Genomic DNA, 18,489 nt, shown 5'->3' with positions numbered 1-18,489 from the left:
CACACCTAACTAATCTTTGTGATACTCATATCAACAACAACAAACTAAAAAATAAAACAAACAAAACGCACACAGCACTGCAACAACAAGAACAACAACAACAACAACCTTATGGTGTGCTTGCCTCATTACAGGGCAGGAATTAATGCTGGAACCGCTGGCACTGGAGTATGCCACGTCGTCTGCAGTGCCGCAGCATTTGCGTCAACTACTGGAACAGCATGCCAAAGGAAAAACAAGCAGCGTCGAGCTGCTTGTCATGCTTATCTATTGTGTGGCACTCGAATCTGGTTTCGTGGCCAATGAAACGTTCGATCAGAAGCGTCATCTGCTCAAGCCCGTGCCCGCCGTGGGCTGCTTTCACATCTGCAATGTGCGTCTGCTTAGCCAGCAACCTTTGTTGTTTACCAAGGAGTTCGAGGACACTGTGCATCGCTTGCAGCTGCGCACGCTAGTGCATCTGGGCTCTGATGAGGCAGCCGCTGTGGCCACTTTGCAGTCGCGCCTAATGGCTGTCGTCCTGGGGGACTTGTTAATGGTGACGCTCAGTCCCGTGCCGCCTTCCAAGGAGCCTGGCTTCAGTGTTTGTCTGTCCATAGGACGCTATGTGCTCAATGTGCAGCTGGAGCCAGTGGAGCAGCGCTTTCGTCGCCTCGATGAGCTTTGCTTGCAGCTGCGCCAAAAGCTCTTCCAGCCCATGCGTGCTCAGCAGTTGCTATCGCTGAAGCTGCAAATGCACCCAACGCTTTTGGGCCTACCCGAGGAGCTCTACGATGAAATCTTTCGCCATCTCAACAGCAATCAGCTCAATATTGTGGCCAATGTCAACTGGCAGCTCTGCACCACAAGCAAACAATTCAAGGATAGGCGGCGCCAAACTAAATTATAGCTTATACAGAAAAAAAAAATGAATAATTTAGTTCGTAAAAAACATAAATTTTAAGTGCAAGTCTGGTTTGCTGGTTACTGCGTAATCAATTTGAATAAATTTTTAATTTTTGATACAAATCAACAAATTGTTTGCTGTCAGTTTATTATTGTTTACTTATTATTTATTGTTTTCGTTATGTTTTATGTTATTATTGTAGTGGATGAACCCAGCACGCCCAGCGCCATATCATGTGATTCCTTTAACATATTTGAGCCAACACCTTTGGATAGCATTAGCATCAAGAGCAGTGCCAGCAATTATCTACACGATTGTGATGTTTATGGTAAGTTGGCAACAGATATATGTATAGTATATGCTGATATTTTGGCAGCAGGGATCAGTTTAAAACTCTTGGGTACGCCCCTAATGCAATCGACCCTTAACCACAGCGTCGCAGCATTCGAAAGCAAGCAGCCCAAAATCATGGCTACCATTTTGTTTGGGTGCTCTGCCTCCCTTTTTGATGCGCTTAAAAACACAACTACCCACGCAAAAAGCCGCTCACACACAGCCACCCACACACACACACACACACAGAGTTAAAATTCTAAAAGTCAATGGCTGTTGGTGCACTTGCTGGAATTTGCTGAGCGCCTAGTCCATGTTTGTATTATGATATCGACCTTCTCGGCAAGCCTTATCAGTTGGCAGCGCAGAGAGCAAGGCGAGCTAGGAGCATAAGAAGCGCTTTTTGCTCCTGCGGGAACCATTGAAATTATCTGGCATACAACTTTATCAAAACAAAAACGAGCCAGTGACAAATGCATAAATAAATAACGCATACGCTACGTGTTTCAATCTTTCACACTCTCTCTCTTATTGGCGCTCTCGCTGGGGCACTGCTAAGATTTCTCAGCAAAGCTTTGTCGAGCTTTGCAGCTGCTGCTGCTCTTGAAATTCGCTTTCGGCCCCAGGAGCAGCTGTTTCGTCTGCTCTGGCTCCACTTGGGTTTGGGTGAATGAACCCAGGCACATGAAAAAAATTTGTAATTTTTTTTATGACATCGCGTGGGTGTTTACAAATATATGCATGTCGCTGCCAAGGACTTGTCTGCACAGTGTGACGAAAGTTATTTTTATTTATTATCTTATCAGCGTATTTATTGTTGCGCAGTTTGATTTAAATTAGCTGATAAGCTGCGTTATGAATTTTTATCAGTTATCAGTCTGTTTGTATTGCAATTAGTTAAGTAGAAAAAATTTAATGTATTGGAATTTTTAGGCATAGTGCGAGTTTTAAGGCTTTAAATATTGCATAAAATTTGAAATAAGAAAATATTATGAATTGATTTGTTGTATTTTTTATGTTTCAATATGCAGAAAATGTAATATGTAAATTATTAAAGCTTCTTTTTATATTATATTTAAGAGGTTTAACATTTTTTACCAACAAGTTAATTTGTTATTATTACATTTCATATTTATTTAATTTATAAATCATATAGTTAATATGAAAATGATAATAATTTAAAAAGTTTTTCAATGCATATTAACATAAATTAAAAATTTTATGCAATGCTTGCTAAGCTCTAAACAATTTATTTAAGCTCATATAAATTTTCTGTTATTCGCTAACAATTTGCAATAGCATGCGCACCACTGTGCCATGCTGCTAACTATGCCATAGTTTTTATGTACGTTTTGCTTTCTGCGTTTTCGTTTGCTTGCCATACTAACGGTAAACAAAGTGAAAGAGTTGGCCAAACAGACGCATGCTGCATGCCCAAAGAACTTTTAGCAACACAGCATAAGGAATGTCAAACAATCCACAGTCGCGCTCGCTCTCGCAGCCTCCAAGGCTTCAAAAATTGGTCCAGTTTTGAAAAAAAAGCTCGCTCTTGAGATGAGTTGCGCTTTTGTATGCATGCGTGTGTGTGTGTGTGTGTGTTGCAAGCTTTTTGGGGCAGGATAAGAAAGCTGTGCCACACAATCAGTCGTCGTACTAAAGCTCAACGTAGCTGGTCGTGCCTGCAACGCGTTCTTTGATTACAGTGATAATAATTAGTGTATGTTGTATATATGTATTAGTGTCCTGTGTCTATGTGTGTGACCGATATATTTATGCTTAAATAAGCTAAGCAGCTGTTCTGTGTGTGTGCGTGTGTGTGCGTGAATAGAGTCCTTCAAGCTGGATTACAGCGGGGACAGCAACGGTCCCTGGGAGAAGCAACAGCCAGTGCAGCCAGCTTCCAATCAAGCGAATGCTGAGGAGCATGTGGCGTCCAAGAGCGGTGCGGAGCAGCAGCACTTGCAGCATGAGCTGTTGCAACAGCTGCAGCAGCAATTTCAGCTGGTGCAACAGCAACAGCAACAGCAGCAACAGCGTCAATTGCTGCAACATCAACACTCCCATCCGCCGCCCTTTGCCAACAGCCATGCCCATCATCACATGCATCACCATCATCCACCGCTGCAGCATCATTTGTCGCTAGGCGGCGCACCAGCAGCCTATCAGCAACAGTTGCAGCAACACCAGCAGCAGCTGCAGCAACAGCAGCAACATTGCAACTATGCCACGCCGCAGCATCATTATCGCTCCGCTGGCGCCAGCTCAGGCACAACAACAACTGTTGCCACCACCACAGCAGGCGTTGCCACCATACGCCGTCGCACCTTAAGCCATGTGGCACGCTCTTATTCAGTCTGCGCCACCATGACGCCACCCAGCAACAGCAGCAGCGGCGGCAGCAATGTGGCTGTCAACCTTAAGCCTGCCGCCGCTAATGTTGCCACTTCAAGCGACAACAACAGCAGCAGCAACTTGACGGCAGCAGCAGCAGCAGCATCCACTGCCACACAGCTCAGCGTCGCTGGACATCGCAAGTCTGGCATTCTGGTTGCTGCCACACGCTGCCGTTCGCCCATAATGTTGTGCCACAGCCACAGCGACGGCGAGTTTCCCATGTATCGAGGTGAGTGTCGAGGATTCAGCGCAAACCGCAGCTCGAAAAATTCATAAACTTTGTAAATTTTTGAATCAATTTTCTATAGAATGCGCCACAAAAACTTTGGAAAATTCAATAGAATTTCAATTTGCGTTTCATTTAAAAAGTTTGTCAAATTGTTAATGATAAACAATAAATAATAAATTGTTTTAAAATTCAATAGGCAAATTTTGAAAGCAGTTAAATTTAGTTTTAATAAAACTGTTATTGCTTTAAACTATAAAATCTTTAAAAAGATTTATAGATCAAATTTTTACAGAAATTTTTCAAACCGACTTTTCTAAGTAAATGAAATTAAACTACATTTAATGCTTTAAAATTTTAAAATATTTATTCATTAATTTTTTACGCGCTTTTCTTTGACACTAACTAACTTTGTCTGCTGCTGTAACTTTGTATAGACTAAAGTCTGCGACTAACTTGGAAAGTAAAACTTTCGAGCAAAATATAAAAGTAATGCCTGGCAACTTTAACAAATGGCCGCGAAATGTTGCAACGCATGTTGCAACACGCAGTTTGCAGATTGACGCGTTTGGGCTGAGATCATAGACGGGTTGGGGGTGTTTGGAAGTTGTAATTTAATTAAGCACCACACATACAGTAAATGACATAAAAAAAAGGCGGAAAAGGCAAAAGCTAAAAAAAATGAGACAAAATCAAATTCACTAGACGGCGCCAAGGGAGCGACACACAGGATACAAAAGTAGTAAGGACATTACGCGCGGGGGCAATGCAAGCGAGGCTTAATGAGCTACATAACGATAGAGAGAAAGAGAGGCATGTAGAGAGCGAAAGAGATAAAGCGAGCGACTAACAAAAGCGTGACTCAAATGCAATTTTATATTTAATTTGTTTTCTGAATGTGCTTCGAATGCAATTGTTTGGACTTTGTAACAAAAAAAAAAACACAGACGAGTTATGCAAAGTGTAGTTTTAATTAAACATGAGCTTAAAATTAAATGTGCGAGCGAGAGAGCGCGAGAGTGAGAGTGAGAAAGAGCCAACGATAAGCTTAAGCTTTAAGTTGAGTGTTTAGTTAAATGCGTTTAATTAAATGATGGCTAAAATTAAGCTTTACGTTAATAGCAGCGCTATAATTTTATTTTATTTGAATTTTTGTGCAGCTTAATTTATAATAAAAGACCTGTCTAGTACTGAAATTTCAGCGCTTTATTTATAAAGCTTTAAATAACAACGAAAAATTCCACTTTATTTACTTTAACAACAATAAAATATTTGCAGCTAATATGCATTAAATTAGGCCAACATTTATTTAGCCATTAATGCAGTACTAAGTGTGTGACTAAAGTTTAGCTCATTTATTTGCGCAGCCACAGTAAACATGCGCTAATGACAACAACATTTAGCCTAGCAATCAATATGTGTTTGTTGTTGTTGTTTGTTTTTTGTTTGTTGGCAAATTAAATTTACATTTACATGGCATGCACGTAACTGAAAGAATTTGATGCGAACTTGAGCCGAGCCTTTGTGTCTTCCCCACGCCCCCCTCAAAATGTTGCCACCTTAATTGCGTTTGGCAGCCAAGTTAGCTGCAGGGCTCTAACAACAGCAGCAGCATCTTCTATTTTTTTCTAACTTTCGCTGGCTTTCTCTATCTGCCGCGCTGGCTAACTGCCAATTATGTTTGAGTGTCTGTGTGTGTGTGTGTGTGTGTATGGCGGGGTATGATGAAATCAATACGCGAGCTACATTAACTGGCGCTACGCTAAAGACACGCCATGGACTCATTAGCTTGTGGCAGCAACACACACACACACACACACACCAGCATATATCCTCTCAAAGTGTTTGGCTGTGGCAACATGTGTGTTTGAAGCTTCCCTTAACTACACTTAGTGCCCCCGCAGCAGCCCCTTCAACTTTAACCTGCTGCTGCTGCTGCTCTTCATTGATATTTGTTGCACAATTTGTCATCGGCGTGGCGCCACAGCTGCCAAAGACACAGATTTAAACGTGCTACAAGCATAAACTGCATAAATGATCTATGCATTCAATTTATTTATACAGTCTGCTATACAAAGTTTTAACATTTAATAGTCTTAAATTTGTTAAAAGTTGTTTGAAATTTCATTTAGATTGTAATTTTTATAGCGTGCACATATTTTTTTAGCAATGACATTTTATTTATATTGTAAATATGCTAATTTAAAATAAATTAACAGTTTGGCAAAACTTAATCATTTGTAGTTAAAAAATACTTTAAAGTTTGACAATAATTATCAAAATTCTTATAAAAAAAGTCAAATAGACAGCGATAGACATAAAATTCTATATAGAACTTTAATGATTTAACTTTTTTTTAACTCTAATGAGCCCTTTATGATTTTAGAAACATATTTTTGCTCAATTTCCTAACTAAACTTTTAGCAAAGACATTTTACTTATATTGTAAATATGTTAAATTAAAATAAATTAACAGTTTGGGAAAACTTAATTGGCGCTTGTATCGCTTGTAGTTGAAAAATGTTTTAGGGTTTGACAACTCACATCAAAATTCTTATAAAAAAAAGTCGAATAGACAGCGATATATTTACATAAAATTCTATATAGAACTTTTATGATTTAACTTTGTTTAGATTTTAGAAGCATATTATAGACTTTTAGCAAAGACATTTTATGTATATTGTAAATATACTACATTAAAATAAATTAAAATTAATATATAAATTTGTAGTTGAGCAATACATAAACATTTTGCCATTTCTAGCAAAAATAAAATCAGAAATAGGCATGAAATTCTATAAAGAGTTCAGAAGACTTAACTTTATTTAACTTTTACAAAATCTGTAGATTTTATTAACATTTTTTGTTGCTAATTAAGCATTAGTTCAAAAGACTTAACAACAAATATATGCACAATATACATATTAATATTATCAATTTAATTAAAATATTTATTTTACTTTGAAGAAATTCCTTCACTTCTAAAAACTTTAAAAAATGTTTGCCACATTTTTTGGCAGCAATTTTATTGCTTTATATATTTTGGCATTTATTAACTTTTTGGTTTAAGTATTAAGCACTCACAGCTTTTACTTATGACAATTAGTAATGCTTTTGTTTATAAATAAATTTGTTATATACTTTAAAGCCAAAATATTTAATATATAAAATGAAATTGCAACGTTGATTTGTGGCTTTGCTCCCCAAGCGTCGTTTAAGGCAATTTCCACTTTAACTGTGAGCTGGCATTGAATAAGCTTATATACATATACAAAATGCTAACACAGATACACACACACACACATACATATGCATGTCTTAAAGTCTCTTCACATTGCGGCAAAGCGCACAAGTCAAGTGCCAATTCATTTTTTGTGCTGCTTTTTGTCTGCTAGATTTGCTGCTTTTTATTTTGGCTAACATTACCATAAAATAAGCTTGCAGCAGCAGCAGCGTTAGAAAGAGAAAGTGTGAGTGTGAGCGAGAGCGAGATAGCGCGCGCCGCTTGAGGTAGCAATAAGATAATCTTTATTTGTGCGCCAAACCAATTCAAATGTGTGCGAGTCCTTCAACCTTAAGCACCTATACACATATACAAAATGCGTAAGCAAAAAAGCACAACAATAATTGACAGTCAAGGGGGCGTGGTCTGTCGTTTTTTTTGTTATAATGTTAAGTTATCATTTCATGCTTTGCTGTTGTTGTTGTTGTTGTTGTTGCTGCAGCTTTTCCGCTTATTTATTTATGCGCTGGCCTACTTAACTTACTGCAGTGCCGCCAACCACACACACACACACACATAGACAGCTGCCATTGGGCTGCACATAATTGCATTCAAAGCCAAAGCTAAAGCAGCCACACTCAACTGCCAGCCAACTCGCCAGGTAGACTAACTTCAACTGATTGCTGACCAGCACCCAACCCCACTCTATGCCCTCTTAGTTAGCTTTATTGAGTGCCACACACACACACAAGCACAGCAAATGACAATAAAACGCGGTTACTCATACGCCACGTTGGCCACGTTAGTACACAAAGCACTTTGAGTGCCGCTCCATATGTCATATCATTGTTTTTATTTGGCTTTTGTTCTTGTGCTTTTATTAACATAATTTAGCAGCGTAAAAATGAAAGCGTTTTATTAGCAAAGAAATCAATAAATAATGTAAGAAAAGCTTTGATTTTATCTAAAAAAAATATGTATAAAGAAATGCATTAAACGTTGTTAAAATTCTTATACAACAATTTAATTATTATTTTATAAATCTGTTAAGCAATTCAAAGCGCATTCATTTTAAAGTAAAATATTATATTTTTCTTTTTAAAGTAAAGTATTTTTGATTAGCGCTGGCAATTTAAATTGCATTGAAGAATTTTTTAATAAGCCTAAAAAAATATAAAAAAATATACAAAATATGCACTAAAATATATAAAAACATTTACCATTAAAATTTTTGTATGCATTTATAATTGATTTATTATTTATAAATCTAAAAGTTGATTCATTTCAATAAAATTTAAAGTAAAATATTTTTGATTAGCGCTGGCAATTTAAATGGCATTGAAAGAATTTTTAACAAGCCTCAAAAAATATACAACAAATACATTAAACAATGTTAAAACTCTTACTATGCATATTATAATTTAATTATTAGCTTATAAATCTTAAAATTAATTCAATGTTGTTGCATTTCACACACTTTGAACTTTGAGTTTAATACTTTGCTCTAATTCCAGCGTCAAAAGCTTCACAGCTTATGTAAATGTTTTTACTAAATGCCAACTAATTTAACACCTTGTACTTAGCAAAGTTTATTGATTTTAGTTGTGTACTTATGCTTGGCTATGTTTTCAGTGCTTTAACCTTCGCGCCACAGCGAGTGGCATAAAGAAAGCAGTGCACAAAAAGCAAAAAAAAAAAAAAAGAACTTGTCAATGCTGTGATAAGTTGTACAATTGATTTTAGTTAGTTAAAAGGCGTTGAAACGAGCGCGGCACGCGGCAAAAGTCAAATGCAAAAGCAATTTTTCACTAAACTGCGTTCAGTTATCAAAAATCGATTATACGCCAGGTTGAACGCGTTGAAAAGAAAAGTTTTATAGCATATAAATGTATATGTTATATATATAAAACGCTGTAGTGTGTGTGAATTCAATTTGACGCCAGCAATATTTATCAGCAAAAACGCTGCAAGTGTCAGCAGCTTTGATTTGCTTGCCACAAAATGTTGCGCAAACGTTCTCAAAATTTACGTGCCGAACGTAAACACAAATTATTGCTATTGTGCATTGCCAGGAAAGGTCAGTGCGACTTATAAATTATTTTAAATTATTTATACAGCAATTTGGGCTGCTGCTGGTTTTTTTTTTCTTTGCAAACCCTTTGAAGTTTGAAGTGTCGCACACACACAAACAAAAAGGTTGCTTAGCAGTTTGGGCTGGCTGCCACTTAGTGTCTGACGCTTAAGCTGTGTAGTAGTATCCTTGGCTTGGCTGTTGGCTCAACACAATTAATTATAAATAGCAATCAAGTGAAATTTTCGTTAATTGCCAGCAGTTTAAAGACAATGTAGCTAGCAGGCGTAACGATTTGTTAAATAAATTTTAGCTTAAAGGGTTGAAATTTTGATGGATATGACTAAATGCTTCAAATAATAAATTAATGTTTATCAGCGAAAATTTGCTGCTAACTAATTGAAATTCATTAATAGAGCGCTACACATTTTAGCGGTTAATAAGCTAAACTCTTAAAGCTGTTAGCTTGAAATTTACTAAACTTCTTTATATAGCTTAAAGAGTTGAAATTTTGATGGATATGACTACTTTATAGTTTGCTTACAATAATATATAAGTACTAATCAGCGAAAATTTGCTGCTAGAAAATATAAATTCATTAATAGCATTCCACTCATTTTAGCGGTTAACAAGCTTAACTCTTATAGGCTCCATAACTGTTAGCTTTAAGTTCTCTAAACTTCTTTAATTAGCTTAAAGGATTAAATTTTGTTTTATATGCTTATAAATTTATTTTACTTTAAAATAAAGTAAAACTTTGCTGCTAAGAAATTTAACCCCACTGATTATAGCGGCTAACAAGCTAAATTCTTATAGACTCCATAGCTGTTAGCTTTAAATCCACTAAACTCTTTTTTGGATGGATATGACTAAGTTCTTAACAGCTGGCTTCAAATAATAAATAAATAAGCAAAAATTTTCTGGTTATGAATTAAAATTATTAATAGAACTTCACTAATTTTAGCGCTTAATAAGCTAAACTGTTATAGTCTCCATAGCTCTTAGCTTGAAATCCACTAAACTTTTTTATTTAGCTTAAAGGCTACAAATTTTATTGATATGTTTATATATATTTTATTTTGCTTTAAATTAAATAAATAACTTGCAGCAAAAGTTTGAAACCCAACGAACTTCAGCGGGTAACAGTACAGCAGTTAGCTCGAAATCCACCAAACTTATTTATTTAGCTTAAAGGCTTAAATTTTGATTGATATGTTTAAATATTTTCGCTTACTTTCAAATAAATAAAGCTTAACTTTGCTGCTAAGAAATTGAAACCCCATTCATTTTAGCGGGTAATAAGCTACAGTATCCAGTGCGCCAGTCAGCTTGAAACCCACTAAACTTTAACTTAAACAAGCTAAATGCTGCGTCAACGTTTATTGAATCATCTTTATGCCATATTATGGACTTACATCTACTTAAGACTTATGCAGAGCATTTGTTTGCCTCAGCTATTGTGTCAATAGACACACATCAATTTTAATTTGATTCCCTTTTCAATACATATGCAATAGCTATACGTGTGGCATTTACTTAGCTTGATTGCCAAACAAGACGCTCTTGCCAAAAGGAATCAACAATAAACAGCAAACAAATGTTAGACATGCGATAAATAAAGAACGAGCAGCTTTATGAGATAGCGATAGATAAACTAACATAAAATAAAATATAATGTGTGTTTTGATCTAAAAATAGCCAAGGAAAGCTGAGCTAGTGAATGTGCTGTCTACTGGTAACTAGTGTCGCCATTATATGCGCTTGAGTTCAAAGCCAAGTTGCTAAGGTGTTGAAGTTCACATTCTTATGTTACCAAAGTTCATTTTGTTTTCATTAGCTTAGCTTAAGCTACTTAACACGCATATTATTTACCTCACTTAGCACTTAACTTTGTCACTGTCTATCAATTACTCATCTTACGCATTTTTTCTTTTATTCCAGGTAAGCTTGACATTGATGGACTACACTTGCCTCACAGGTATTTTTACAGCTACGCACCACTGTGCATGGGCGTTTTTGCTTCATACAAATTAGATTTTCATATTGCATTGGCTGCCAACTTGAAATTGCCTTTGGTCTGACTTAAATATAAATTTTGACATTTTTTTCTGCTTCACTTTAATATGCTGAAAAACTTTCGTATTCGGCTGTCTCTGTCGCACTCATGTGCGCTATGCTATGGAATCTGGCTAATACAGATAAGAAATTTTCATAAGATATCAAACTAAAAGCGTGCACAGTGGTTTGGTTAGTGTAAAAATGTAATAAAAATTTAAATTACAAACAAATTGCTGCAGCAAAACTAAAATTTGATTACAGCAAATGCTCAATATAATTTTTAAATAATTTTGAATAGGATTGTGCTTAGCTCTTTAAAAAAACTTTATAATTTGCTGCTGCAAACAAAAAGTTTTCTACAAAAATAAATTCATGAATATTTATTTGTTTAGCTTATCAAATTTGTCAGCATTCTTATCGTATTGTAGCCACTGTGCACAATGCGCCCGAAAGCATGCTACATATAAAATATGCAAATACTGTTGCTGATATCCTGCTATGCATATGTATGTGTATTTGTGTGGGTGCAATGCGTGTGTTCAAAGTGTTAAAGCCAGGCCAGGAGTGAGAGAGCGAGACAGCGAACGTTAGAGTGGGAGCGCTATACTTTTTGTATGCTGTGCGTGTTTGGGACAACATGAAGCAACTTAGTTGCCATAATTTGCGCATTTTAGAAGGCAAAACGCATGCAGGCGACAGCCCGAGCTGCCCCCGCTGCCCCCTTGCAACTTGCAACCTGCAACATGATATATGTGGCAGTCACGCTGCCTGCCTGCTTTTGATGGCACTAAATATGCGTGGCCGTAAATATATTTCATAGCTATTTCCCCTCACCCCACACTCTGGGCTGCTGCACTCAGTCAACAAATTTGTTACGTCCATTAAGAGCTCAAAGCAAATGACTGCGCATAGTTTGCGTATTTTCGTTTTTATTTGTTCATTAAGTTGTCAACAATCAGGATTTCAACACAGTGTGCATTCGCTTTTAAAACGTTTAGCGTCTGTAGTACAGTGAGCTGTAGGGATAAGCGCTGTACGCAGCATAGGGCGATGCATAATAGCCGTTGGTATAGGCGGCAGCATAAGGCGCAGCATAGACGCCGCTAGTGTAGGCGGCATAGGGCGAGGCAGCGACCACTGGAGCGGCAGCATAGCTGGTGGCCAGGAACTGAGGCTTGGCAGCAGCCAGAGCGACGACGGCGAATAGGCAGAGAGCGAACTGTAATTAAATAATGAAAAAAATTATAGTAAAAGAGCATAAAAGTTAGAGTTTATGTTCAGGAGAGAGCAAGTCTTTAAGTAAGAGCGCTCTTTAGTATAACATGTTAGAAAGAGAGAGAGCGCTATGATCAAGGAAATGCGCTCTTTATGCTTACGAGAGAGCAAGTCTTTAACTGGGCGTGCTCTCTTCATAGAAAGAGAGAACGTTATGATCAAGCAAATGCGCTCCTTATACTCAAGAGAGAGCAAGCCTTTAACTGGGCGTGCTCTCTTCATAGAAAGAATGAGCGTTATGATCAAGCAAATGCGCTCTTTATGCTTACGAGAGAACAAGTCCTGTAGTAAGCGCTCTCTTTAGTATAACATGCTAGAAAGAGAGAGCGCTATGATCAAACAAATGCGCTCTTTAGTTCACTATTCTCTCTCTTATATATTTCTGCAACAGACTTGAAACAAACTTTGTCTCCCAAATTAGACATGCACAATTTCTAAGTTTCTGATTGAGTTAGCAAAATAGTAGTTCACTTAATTTCTTTTTTGCCTAATTTATTCACTTGGAAATATTCTTTTGATATCCTTTTGGACACACACACACACAGACTTAATCAAAACACACTTTGTGTGCAACTTACAAACTTGAACATCTTTGAAATTGAGTGGGCGGCTTGTTGTGACTTGAAGCGAACAAACTGTTATGATTTATAAGTCCAAATAGTTGTAGCTTTTATAGCAAACAACAAGAAAAAAAATTCAGTACGTCAGTCAACTGACAATTTAGCAGAGAGAGAGCTCAACATAGAGCCTAGGGACGTGTGCTGAGGTAGGAACTGACCATGGCACGTTTAGTGCCTGGGCTTTTAATTTTGCTTTTTGGGCAGCACAAAATGTCTTTGGGCTTTATGAGGCGTCTCTTGAGGCATGCGCTGCATTCGTAATTACTTTTGTGTGCGTGTGTTTGTTTACCTTGCTGGGTGTGTGGGCTGAGCGGCGACATTGACACCCTAAAATCGGAAGTAATCAAATTTTTATTTAACAAATGCTGTAATTCAACCTTGAAAAAAAAAAATGAATCTTGCTGCATATTTTTTGCTATAGCTGCAAGACATTTTCAATTTGTCAAGCGCTCTACGCTTTTGTCTTAACGTTTTCTTGTTTTGCATATTGCAAAATAAAATATAATTCAAGCTGACAGCAGCTGCAGCAGCAGCAGCAGCTGGGGGGCGTGGCTTAACTTACTTTACTTAGACAACAGAGAGATATTTCACTGTCTTTGCAACTGGCATTTTATCAAGAATTAATTTCGCAAGAAATATGCGTATGGTTGGTTCTCAAAGGCAAAGTCAACTTAATTCAATCCCAACATTCATTTTCCGAGAAAAGCTTCCTTACAGTTATTTGCATTAAATTTCAAACGACTGACAGTTTCAATTTGATATTTGGCTTTATCAACTGTTGACATAGCTAATTATTTCAATTAGCATAATTTTATTTTGGCCATGAAAAGTCTAAACGTAAACCATAATCCATTTATTGCTTGTAAACTCAAACGCAGTTCAGCTTACAGTTCTGCAGTCAGCAACAAATTTATCGCATGCTATACGCAAGCAGTGCTACTCAAACTGCAGTCGCTGTAAAACTGTTGTTGGCGCTCTCTTGCGCTTGCATAACATTATTGTATGCAATCTAATAAAAATTAATATCAAATTGAATAAATTTATTGTTTATTTAATGCCAATTAAATCTCTAAACTATTTTTTTTATATGTAAGTTGTTTGCTTTTGTTTCTTTGAGTGTACTTTTGCTCTCTCGCGTCTGCGCTTTACATTTGCCGGCATTTTTTGGTAGCCAAACAAATGCCAGCCTGCCCCTCCCCACAGTCTCCTCCTCCCACGCTTTTCGCCAACTACTTTTAACAGGCGCCTGCTGTTTGCTGCTTCCGTTTTCCTGTGTTCCATATACACATAACACACACACACATGCATATGTGTGTGTGTGTGCTGACTAAATATGGAAAACTCTTTAATGTACATAATTCTAACAAAAATAAATGCGTTTATTAATAGCACACGCAAAGAATTTCATAGTTTATAGTCTGCATTCATATCAAACAAACAACAACAAGGTAAATTATCTTTAAAGTGGAGCAACAACAATAAACATATATTTCAGTTTTGATTGCTTCATTTGCTTGGTAAATAATGAAAATGGAAAATAGGCATATATGTTATACATATGTGTGTGCGTATGTGTGTGAGCATTGGCTCATCGTTTTGTTTTTTTTTTATATTAGGGGCGGCAGTGGCACATTATTTTAGGCATTTTAAGTGGAATAGTTTTGGTTGAGGTTTTTGTTTTCATTTTATGTTGAAATATACATATGTACATATATTGATTCATCTATTTAATTTCAAAGCATTGCCAATTAACACAGTTGAATCAAAGAAAAACTTATTTCGTTGAATTGATAATTAGCGCAGCAAAGCTTGTTGTGTGGGAATTGTGTTATATACATAAAAATATCGCATGCAATAAATTTCCTATTCATTATTGCTCTCTTAAAAATGGCGCGCTCAGTTAACAGTGCTGCTAATTGTGTTAAGCCGCTGTTAAAGCATAAAACTAGTTTTACTAATGTAATTAATGCATAAATAATGACTGCATTGTGTAGACTACATTATTTTATTGATTTTAATAATAGTAGTTTGCTGCTGGTTTTATTTGCAATTAATTGTTATGGGCTGTTGACATAACAGCCGCGCTTGCTCAATGTTAGCACTGAGCAGTGACCGAGCAACTTTAAAATACCAAGCATTGTCAATGAAATGTTAACTTTGTAAACATTATTAATACAAAATGCAAGAAAAACTAACATAAACAAACTTAGCGCTGCTGCTTAGCATTACATTTTTGAGTTAACAGAGCCGCCATGTGAGCAATGAGCGAAACGGGCCGCACAAAATGAGCAAAGCGGTTAACCGCTCCAGTGCAAATGTAAATGTTATGCTGCTGTTAACAGTCAAACAATTAATGCGAACTCGAACATCGCATCTCTCGCTCTAGCGCTGTTCTGCAGTAACTGTTAGATACTTGTATTATTGTGAATCGTGAACATTGAAATTGGTTGATATTTTTAGCGCTATTGTTGTTGTAACTTGCTTGTAAACGGGACGGACGTGTTTTTGTGCGCGCGGATGTTTCGTACTAGTGTTTGTGCTTTTGTTTATATATAAGAAACGTAAATAAAAGGTAAATAATATACAATCAAAGTGGTTTTCTCAACTGTTGCAACAGTTGTGGTGCGCGCCGCGCTAAAAGTGAATTCTAAAAGGCAATAATGCTTGCCAGCGGCGCCAACTAAATAACTATTGGTATCCAAACTAATTGTGCAAGTAACACAAATAGTTTGATGAAATTTTCGTAATGCCGGCGTGTACGCGTTGTTTTTTATAATTGTTTTCAACAACATTTGCACATACAAACGTTTAGCTATTGCGATCGCGTCGCTTGCTTCTATTGCTGTGTGTGTGTGTTTGTATTAGTGCATTGACTTAATAATATTGAGCATTAATAAATGATTATTAGTAAATCATTGGCAAAGACGCAAAACATATAAATTATTAATGCCAGCTGCAGGCAAGTGTAAGTGAACGAAAGAGAGCGAAAGAGCAAGAGCATAAAGGTGACGCCGCGGCGGCGGGTAAACAAAAAGCAAGCATTCAATGGAATGTGAAGCAGTTGTCGAAACAGAAGAAGAAGACAAAGAATAAGCAGCAGCAGCAATAGTGTGATTAAAATAAAAATAATGTTTAATTTGAAATTGGTTTTTTGTTCAAAGTGCAAAAGGCAACAACAACAACAAATACAACAAGATGTAACAACTATAAATGCGCCCAAAAACAGAAAAAATCCGGTTTTACAACTTCAGCGCTGTCAACGTCGCTGCTGCTGCGCTGCTGATGCTAGCAGCGCATTCTGTGTGTGTGTAAAAAAATGCCAATAAAAATAGTAGAAAATATATATTTTTTCTATACTTTGCTGTTGTTGTCTTGTCCATTAAAACTGCAGGTGTGAAAAAAAACTTTCAATGAAACACAGCTAAGAAAAAACATAGAAAATAGAAAAAAGCAACGAAAAATAACAAAAAGCAGCTGGCGCTGACGTCGGCAGCAGGTGTTAGCGGCAGCCACAACAACAACAGCAGCAAAATAGCGGAAATTTGTTTAAAATGCTGTTTAAATATTTATGAAAATATAAAAAGTGAAATCAATAATAAGACAAACTACAACAAAAGCAGCGCTGGGAAAAAAGTGAAAAAGACCAATTTAAATGCATATTGTTATAGCTTTTGGCTATTCAATATTTATAGTTAAGCACCTTTCAAATTAACTTCCTTATCAGCTTTTGCATTTACACACAATTTTCGAATTTTGTTTTGTGTGGTTTTTGTGTATTTTTATCTACTTACAAAGTCTAGACGGGTCAATGCAGTGCGTGCAAGTGAGATAGCAATAACGCCAGACTACATTCTTTGACTGAGAACTCCCCTTGCGCTCACCCACACACACACCCGCTCTTTTTGCTTTTGGGTGTCTGGTATGATTTTTACTACTTTCTGTTTTGCTCAGCCTCCAAAAGTTGAGCAACCCCCAAAATAAAAAAAATGATTTCTTCTCTTTGCGAAAATTTAAATTTATGCTACGCGCATTTCAACGCATTTACTTCGCCCTCTCCCCCTTCACAGCTCCCTTAGCATGCAGCACGCTGCTCTTGCAGTAAAAAGTTTTTGGACTTTGACACCAACGCCAACGACAAACTTCCACTCTCAGCGCCCCCAAGTGGCCTCTCCTCTCCTTTTTGTCGTCGTCGTCGTTGTTGTTGTTGTTGTTGTAGTTGTCTGGAGGCATATTCAATGGTATTTCGTATGTCTGTTCTGTCTGCGCTGCGCTGCCTCCCTGCGCTTCGCTCTCTATCTATGCATGTATCTCTCTCACTCTGCCATTGTTGTTGTTCTACATACTTGCTGCCTTAGTAGTTTGTGCTTGCAGACAAAGCAGCAGCAGTTAAAGAAGTAGAAGAAGAAGCGGCAGCAGCGCTGCTGGCAACAACTTTTAGTACAAATGTGAAGCAGCAGCCAGCCGCCCTGTTGTGAATTGTGTTCCATTAGCAGCAACCCCACAGACACTTGTATTAATGTCTCTCTGTAGAGCTGCTCTGCCTAACTGTTTGCATATGTGTGTGTGTGTGCGCGCATTGGTATGTTGGCACAGTGGGTCAGCAGTTGATACTAGTTGATACATATAAAATCAGCCGATGCTCATAAACTAAGCAGCTATAAATATTTGCGCCTTATCACTGGGTCAAACGCAAATGTATTGCTTTTATTATTTATTTGCATTATTAATAATAGTGCTTATAAATAGACACAACTGTTTAACTGTCGCAATTTGCATTGCTCAGCTGTTTTATTTTTTTTTTTTTTCGCAGCATTGCGTGCCACTGTGCAAGTTCTGCGCGACAGCTGCTGGTCAGAGCTAATGCTGCTGCTGCTACTGCTGGCAGCGGCAGAGGGCAGCGCATTCGTTTCAGTTCGCTGACTGCTGTTACTGTTACTGTTACTCTTCTTGGGGCTTTTGGGGCTTGTTGTGTTTGCTTTAGCTGCTGTTTTCTGTTTTTCTGTCGCGTGTTGCTTCTTGTTGTTGTTACATATGGCATAAAACGTGCTACAAGCAATGAAACAAAGTTCCGTTCTGTTCCCCCCCACACACACACACACACACACTCTTCTACTCCCAAAGCGTTTGCGCTTTTTTCTGCTCTCTTGCTCTTAATTGGATTTGATTGGCTTTTGCAGGCGCCAATATAAGTCATAAAATTTAATAGTAGTAGCTACAAAAACTTTGCGCGCGCTTTCGCTCAGATTTGAATCACAAGCTGCGACTGCACAATTTTCATTTATTTCCACATTTTTCACAACGCTTTCCTTTTTTTTTTTTCGTGCACACAGCATTGTTGTTATCTATTTTTGACTTATTTTTTTGCGGCTTTGGCGCACCCCCTGACCCACTGTGTGTGCGCCA

The 18,489-nt window shown here is 37.2% G+C and overlaps 2 protein-coding genes across 3 annotated transcripts in view; one reads left to right on the top strand and one right to left on the bottom strand.

The window, feature by feature from the left end:
• The window catches only part of LOC108599926 (phosphatase and actin regulator 4), an 82,687-nt gene that overhangs the window by 861 nt on the left and 63,337 nt on the right, over nucleotides 1-18,489 (top strand). For both annotated transcript variants that reach the window (XM_017987135.1, XM_017987136.1), the window contains exon 2: nucleotides 1,089-1,214. In XM_017987135.1, coding sequence (XP_017842624.1) covers nucleotides 1,089-1,214 — 126 coding nt within the window. The remainder of the gene's footprint in view (nucleotides 1-1,088; nucleotides 1,215-18,489) is intronic.
• Nucleotides 12,091-13,096, bottom strand: LOC108599929 (neuropeptide-like 4). Its single transcript, XM_017987141.1, has 2 exons — nucleotides 13,045-13,096; nucleotides 12,091-12,410 (listed from the first exon to the last, which is right to left on the bottom strand). The coding sequence occupies exons 1-2, from the start codon at nucleotides 13,054-13,056 to the stop codon at nucleotides 12,186-12,188; spliced, it is 237 nt and encodes a 78-aa protein (XP_017842630.1). The 5' UTR covers nucleotides 13,057-13,096; the 3' UTR covers nucleotides 12,091-12,185.

This window comes from Drosophila busckii, chromosome 3L (genome assembly GCF_011750605.1).
Source record: "Drosophila busckii strain San Diego stock center, stock number 13000-0081.31 chromosome 3L, ASM1175060v1, whole genome shotgun sequence".
NCBI classification, from domain to species: Eukaryota; Metazoa; Arthropoda; class Insecta; order Diptera; family Drosophilidae; genus Drosophila; species Drosophila busckii.
The sequence above is the reverse complement of the archived record's forward strand: the minus strand, read 5'-3'. Positions and strand labels throughout refer to the sequence as shown.